This window comes from Acromyrmex echinatior, chromosome 4 (genome assembly GCF_024713525.1).
Source record: "Acromyrmex echinatior isolate Ae372 chromosome 4, ASM2471352v2, whole genome shotgun sequence".
In the NCBI taxonomy this organism is placed as follows: Eukaryota; Metazoa; Arthropoda; class Insecta; order Hymenoptera; family Formicidae; genus Acromyrmex; species Acromyrmex echinatior.
The window spans coordinates 674,511-681,793 of NC_141855.1; the positions used below are offsets into that span (position 1 = coordinate 674,511).

Below are 7,283 nucleotides of genomic sequence, written 5' to 3' on the forward strand. Positions count from 1 at the left end.
TTATCGTGAACAAAAGGTGAAAGAATTTCTAATTATTTTACGCTTGATATATAAATGCTTTATTATTTGTATTAGTTTCAGAAACAACTCGAAAAGCATGTGTTTATTAATTCGAAATACATATATCACTTTTTTATTATAAATTTGTCAAATTACATATCTTAGAGAATGTCATATTTTATTGATATAGGAATTGGATATTTTTTCAATTATCGTAACTATTATTTTTAAAGGCAAGGCTCGAATATTTACGAGTGTACTATTTACAGATTTATTTTTGGCTTATCTATTATGTACAATCGGGAAGTATATCATGTCATGAGTTGTCTTATTTAGTTTATTACTATACAAAATTGTATCTTCATATATTATACATTTGACAATTTACTGTAATGCATCATGTACAGAATCCTATTATACGTTATATGTATAAAATCTATCAACAAGCATATAGATACTAAAAGCAAAAAATTGGACAAAATATTACTGACACATACATATAATAATCAACATATTATAAGGGTTTAATTATTTTCAAAATGGACTTGGCGTATTCCCAGGCTTCACTATAACACACAAATTTCATTTTAAAAAGAGTTTATATGTCTTGCTCAATTTACAAAATAATAAAACATTTTGTTGATTGCGACAAACATTATTTATACTTACTTATGTGCAGGGTTTGCCTGATCCAATTGTTCGCTAAGTTGTTGAATAAGTGTGGCAAACATTTTGAGGTGTTCAATAGTTTCTCCTTGCAGCCATGCTCTTGGTAGCGTACTCATAATCTAACAAACATTGATAAACATTTTATTTGTTGTAACTGAATAAAATTAAAGCACTAAAAATATCCTTTATGATGTAGTATTTATTACTGCGCTTGTCTTAGCGCCAAGACACTACCATGTTTCCTGATTATATTTTAATGTTAAATATGATATACCATGTTTGCCTTGAATAAAGCGTCAGTTGGACAAGAAACGCGTAATCCAGCGAGCAGATAACGATTCAAAAGCGAACCAAGTGCCAAATTTTTTAACTGTATATCCCCAAGAATACCTTGCCAACTTAATAAATTGCGCAATAATTTAACAGCCATCGCAAATTGTCTTTGGAAGAATTGATGTTTTGTATCCCAAACTCTGAAATGTTAATTTATGTTAGAAGCAATGAATAACGTAATTATACGAGATATCAATTTAATTATATACTGAATATACTGACTGTTTTGGGAAAATAGGTATGAAAACATCATTTTCAATCGCAGCTTTAATTTTATCTAAAATAGCGTTGAATAAAGTTTCTAACTGTTTACTGCTATCATTTAAATTAGGATATTCCTTTATCAATCGATTTATAGTTCCAACGAGACGTAACGTCTGAGACGTTGACATTGGATCCCATATCTTTTCAATAATAGCTAAAAATTATTAACATAAAATAGAATTATTTCATTTCTACTTGTAGTTTTACAAATAGCATTATAAAGATAATCCTTATATCACTCTTACATGTCAATTTTGGTATCACAATTTTTTCAATTGTGGATGGTATTAATCTAACATCTGGATCTCGTTTCAATGATTCTTCTGTCTCTTTACTATCTAAAGCGTACAGAAGTAATGTATTATACCACTTTGTTCTTTCTAGATCAGCGCTTTCCTGTAAAAATAATCAGATATTAATTACAAGTATGATTAAGATTCCTTTTATTGATGGAAAAAGTGAACAAAATACCATAATCGGATTCCAAGTAAGTAGTTGTAATCTGATAATAGGCGAAATAATTTTAGGTAAACACAACGATACATAAGCTTCTGTGTAGGCATCCATGTCTGTTTCTCTCCATGACTCGAATTTTGAAAGGATACCACGTACTGTACAATATTCTTCCATAACATCAGAAAATATATCTTTACAATTATTATCGATTTCATCTGTAATAAAATAAAAATGTTATCATAAAAATTATATATTAAAAATGTAAATATGAACTTTTATGAAATCGAAATATAAAGTTGATTATTACCTTTCGCTTGCTTAAATACAAGATTTTGTTGCTCAGTAACTTCGTCGTCACTAGACATGCCATCAATGTGCTTTGGAATATTTGATGCTAATTCTCTTGCTCTTCTACGACGGGCTCTTCTACCTTCTCTCTCTGTAGCTCGTCGTACGTGTATTTCTACTTCTGGTCCTCTTCTCATGGCTTGACCTCCTGCAAAACAAAAAAAAATTATAGAATTTGTGTTGCGAAATCTTTCAGTAAAATCTCTGGAATATATATATAAGATCATCAAGCGTCCTCAATATACTAAGTTCTATCAATTATATTCTCTACACTAAAATGGAAATGTACTGACTTGCTGTAGTAGTTATTTCTTCCGCCTGATCTCTCGTGTCTTGTCGTCTTCGTTCCATCAATTCGACTGAACGTTCACCATATAGATCTAACCAGCGTTGCTCCAAGTCGATGACCAGGGGAAGCTAACAAAAGAATTATACATTTAATGTGATTCAATGAATCATATTCTATTGTAATAAAACTGATGATGTCTAAACTGAATGGCTTTATGATAATAATAATGCTTAAAAATCATTAATTTGTTTGATAATCGATAGTTTCATGAATTACATAAAAAATTCTTCAACGTGACAAATGTTCACACATTAAAAATAAAGACTAGATTAGACATCAATTTACTTACCACAGTCAAATTAATTTATTAATCACTTGTATGATATTTATCTTTATAAAATGTATATCAAAATAGCATATAATACAGAGAAGATAATGACCCCCGGCAATGGAAACATGTATATGTGCGATATATATGCATTCTTTTTATTTTACGAATAGTCGAATCAGTAAGTTATTACTTTAAAAGATTTTATCTCCCTTTTATTTTATTTATCAAAAGCTCTGGATAAAAGAGAAACAAATATTGTTTCAGTTTTTTAAGTAATGTATCTTGAATCTTTTGCAATTTAAAGTTTCTGGACTTTCGTTACTATTTGACATCATACCAAATATAATTTTAAATCATATAATTTCTTTTCTTTCACTGTATGTATTTTACATTCATAAGATGAAATATTATAATAAAAGTATGATAATTTGATCATTATATTAAATGATTCAATTGTTTTCAATATATATAATTTATAATCAGAAACATAAACCTCAGATATCAAAATTTATTAAAACAAGATTTATTAAAATCGTTGGTACTTTACTGGGACTGAAGAATTTTTATTCAGCCACATACTGTACGATAAAACCCAGTGCACATAAATCAAACGTGACAGCGTATCAACCCACCTTCTCATCAAGACACTCTACCAAGTCAGTGACATACCCACGCAACTCTTGGTAATATCTGAAGCGTTGTGCATAATGCGGCGTACGAACTTCACTTTCGTCCAATTCTTTTATGGTTTGTTGTAATTCTCCTTCTAAACGCTCCTGATCTTGCTGATGCCGTCTATGCACCTCTTTCAAATTGTCCAACCTTTAAATTATAATTATTATATTTAATTAATTAGCATTAATTAGCTTAATTTTTTTATTGTATAAAAAGCCCGAAACATGTTTGGAGAAATATGGAACCTTGTGCGCATCCTGTTTACAACTTCTTGCGGAGTAACAGGTACGATTTTTGTTGGATCTGGTGGTTGAATAGATGGTGGCGGTGGTGGTGCAGGCATTAATACCATTTCTAAAGGTACACCAGACCCAATTATTTGATTAACATTCATGCCCATTGTATATTGTTGTTGCAACATAGAATCTTGCTGTGCTGCTGCAATCTGCATGTAAAAATATTTCAGGTATTTAACACATTGCTTTATGTATATATTTTTTAATCCTAAATCTCATGGTATATTAATAAACTTTACCTGAGCACCGGTTACACCTTTTCGTATTTGTTGAGCTTCCCATTCTTCTTCTTCGTTTTCGTGCTCACTTTCATTATCTGAAACTAAATTAAAAAATGTATTCAAAATTGTGTTACTTTTTATTATTAAATATCTTAAAATTTTTTAACTAGATATACGCTATACTTAAAGTTAATTATTATATATAAAAACTCACATTTTAATGGAACTTGAGAAGCAAGAAATGCTTCTCTCCTTTTTTCTTTATCACGTGCTTCAGTGTTGACAGTCATGTCTAGTCGATCTTGAGAATCATCATCGTCACTTCGATCATGGTCTTCCTCTCGTATTAGTCTTGACTTGCCCTTGTCATCGCTATAAAAATAAATTTATTGTAATATCATTACAATAATTATATTAATATATTAATTATTATAATATAACAGAAAATTCACAAGTCGTCCATTATATAATCTTAAGAACGAATTGTGCTACCTCTGCTCTTCAATAGGAATGTAATCGGTTCCTAATTCTCTTGCTTTCTGTCTGCGTTTTCTCGCTGCATGAATCATAGCTGCATCAGGTATACATCCACCTGGTTGATATCAAGAGATTATAAAACAATTAAAAAATATATTAATTTTTAAATATTAGTTTTATAATATATATTTATAATATATATTTTGTAATGCTGCTTAGATATAATAACAAAACCTAATACTTCATTTTTCATTTGTTTTGTCAAAGATATGAATTATTAAATATATACATAGCAATTTTATTAATTATATGAATTCTAGTAATGATTTAACAACATCATAACTTATATGCATCATCTGAATTACGTACTCTCAAGAAGTATTTTTACAGTTTCAGCTTTATCTGTATTTTTCCTAAATTTGTGACTGCAAGGTTCATCTTCCTCCTCACCCGATGTATAGTCATCTTTTCCTGCTGCCAATGCAGCTCGTCCGTTTAAAATCAGAGGTCCTGTGTTTTTTATTTTAACCTAGCAATAAAGATTATATTTTGTTTAGTAAAGATACACAGTTTTAAACAAAAAAATTCAAAATTTTTACGAATAGAATATTCATAAATTTTGAAATACAATATTTCGAAATTAAAATATCCGAACATATTTCTATTAACCCAATAAAATAACAAAGATACAAATATATTCATTAAGAATCATCATTAAGAATCATTAAGTTGTAAAGCTTTCAAATTGATTTGAGTATGTATACACTAAAGAGAAATAATAAACTATTAAAATTTTAAATAAGTTAAGTTAGAACACAATCTTTGTATATTTATAATTTAAGCATTATTCATTTTTTGGCACACATAACTGATAAAATAAAAATCATTAGACAAAGTAATATTCCAATCAAATATATAAATTTATGTGACTAAATTTAACAATTAAAAGAACATTTTTATTAAAATAATTAACTCTAACTTTTATTAAAAAATTACTTGATACATATAAAGTATACACGTAAATTATTATCATATAAGAAACGACATTTAAATAATGTCTCCTTGGGCTGTACTCCCACAGTTGTTCCAAATCTTGAAACATTAGTCAACATATTAGGGAGAGACATAAAAAATCTTCTATGTTAACTGATAAATTACTTAAATGGAAGAAATGCTAATAATAATAAAACATCATAGAGATAGCTTACTACTAGATCATCTGTCTTTATTTCTAAATCTTTTTCCTGCTTAATGGATTTATTCGCTTGCTCAGTGTCCACTTGCATTTTCTCTTCACCTTTCTTTTTTCTCCTTTCGTGATCTAGCTGTTTCATCAGCTTTTTGCTCCTCGACGATTTCTTGACTATAAAAACTTCTCCGTCGTCCCCTGTAATTTATTTCAAAGTTTAATTTAAATCTAAATATGCAGTATATTTTTCAATACTTGGTAATAGATTTGGAAGAAACAGCATCTGTTAGTGTAAATATTTGTCTAAAATAAAATTATATTGATATTAAAGAGATTGTCCTACTATTGATTATCCCTGTAAGGCTCATTCTATGAGCAAGTAGCACCACATTATCATTCAAATTGTGGATGCTTTCCAGCAACGAACAGATGAACATAGTGTAACACAATAAATCATTACATCTTTAGGTCTGTTTTTTTTCCATATCCTAGAACTAAATTTTCTGCATTATCTTTTGCCTTTTTCTCTCTAATGTGAAAAGAAAAAGAAGATGAACCATGTAAGAAGTTCAGTCCTAAAGTTAAAAGAATAACAGGCCTTTTGTTATTTGCCAATGTTAAGCAAAGGTAAAATGATTCACTGTAGGTTCGTTCATTGTAGATTTGTTCACATTACATACTCCTATTGATTCCAATGAGTATATTGAAGTAAGTAGGAGCTATGATAGGACATACTGGAGCAAACTGGGATCTGCGACGCAAACAAACCTTGTATTACACTAAGTCTATTTTCTATAGCTGAACTAGTATACACTTTTGGAACTTAAAGTAAAATAGGTATGTTTGATATTTGGCAAAAGCGAGAAAGAGAATAAATGCAATCTAATGCAGGAATAAATAAACAGACCTAATGTTGCTAGAAAGCACCTGATATTTGAAATCAGGCAAATATAAAACAGGTTACTCATATACACACTAATTACACACACATATTACATATGCAAAGATGTGTGTATAAACACCTTGTTCCAGCTCCTCTCCAAAGCTGAGGCGCGTCTGCTTTGGTTTATCCTTCTTCGTTTTAACTTTGACCGGCTGCGCGTCCTCCACCTCCATTCTGTTCTCATTATCCTCATCTTCATCGTCGAAAGGACGTCGGCGTATGTTCCGCTTCGGCTTGTTGAATAATGACATTATCGTTGCAACGTTGCTCCTCGACAACAGGGTACGGAACAACCGCTGCTCGAACTTGGTTGTTAAAGACGCGAGCTGAAAAGCGACACGTGTCGCATTACGGGAAATTGAATCGTTGAACCGTAATTAACTGGAACGTACGCGCGATATCACTTCGCAAATATCAACGGATCCGCGACGTGCAATATTGAAAATCTTTACAAACACTCGAATACATAAGTGGGCAGATGCAGCCATCCGATGAGGATGAGGCTAAACGGCACAAAAGTAAATTATAATGATCGCGAGAGGACACTACCATCGCTTTGCAATGGCGACGCTTTTTTTTCCGATGAGTTTCGGCAGAGAGTGATTCGTTCGTTCGGACAGTTTCGCGACCATTTTTACGAACTCCGATTGACTTAATCGACCGATTGTTACATTGGAACTGACCAATCGCATTTACTGTTCAGCAGAATTGACCAATCACGGTTGACACTTAATTTACCGATTAAGTTAATTGGAGTTGATTGAGAATTATATTCCGGTTTTCGGAATATTT

General features: G+C 30.6%; 1 protein-coding gene across 1 annotated transcript; it reads right to left on the minus strand.

The window, feature by feature from the left end:
- Nucleotides 1-257: 257 nt before the first annotated feature.
- LOC105147531 (PAX3- and PAX7-binding protein 1) lies at nt 258-7,179 on the minus strand. Its single transcript, XM_087405904.1, has 16 exons — nt 6,571-7,179; nt 5,568-5,746; nt 4,729-4,888; nt 4,375-4,474; nt 4,097-4,254; nt 3,901-3,983; nt 3,611-3,810; nt 3,323-3,512; nt 2,364-2,487; nt 2,030-2,218; nt 1,738-1,937; nt 1,512-1,662; nt 1,225-1,420; nt 944-1,142; nt 670-788; nt 258-566 (listed from the first exon to the last, which is right to left on the minus strand). The coding sequence occupies exons 1-16, from the start codon at nt 6,740-6,742 to the stop codon at nt 515-517; spliced, it is 2,472 nt and encodes an 823-aa protein (XP_087262030.1). The 5' UTR covers nt 6,743-7,179; the 3' UTR covers nt 258-514.
- Between the last annotated feature and the right edge of the window lie 104 nt (nt 7,180-7,283).

What these genes read in the sequence shown, in the direction of transcription:
- LOC105147531 (XM_087405904.1), bottom strand. Translation starts at nt 6,742, where the DNA reads ATGTCATTATTCAACAAGCCGAAGCGGAACATACGCCGACGTCCTTTC. An exon ending in TAGAGTGTCTTGATGAGAAG is followed by an intron (nt 2,488 to 3,322) that starts GTGGGTTGATAC and finishes TTCTTTTGTTAG; the next exon opens with CTTCCCCTGGTCATCGACTT. An exon ending in CTTTATTCAAGGCAAACATG is followed by an intron (nt 789 to 943) that starts GTATATCATATT and finishes AATGTTTGTTAG; the next exon opens with ATTATGAGTACGCTACCAAG.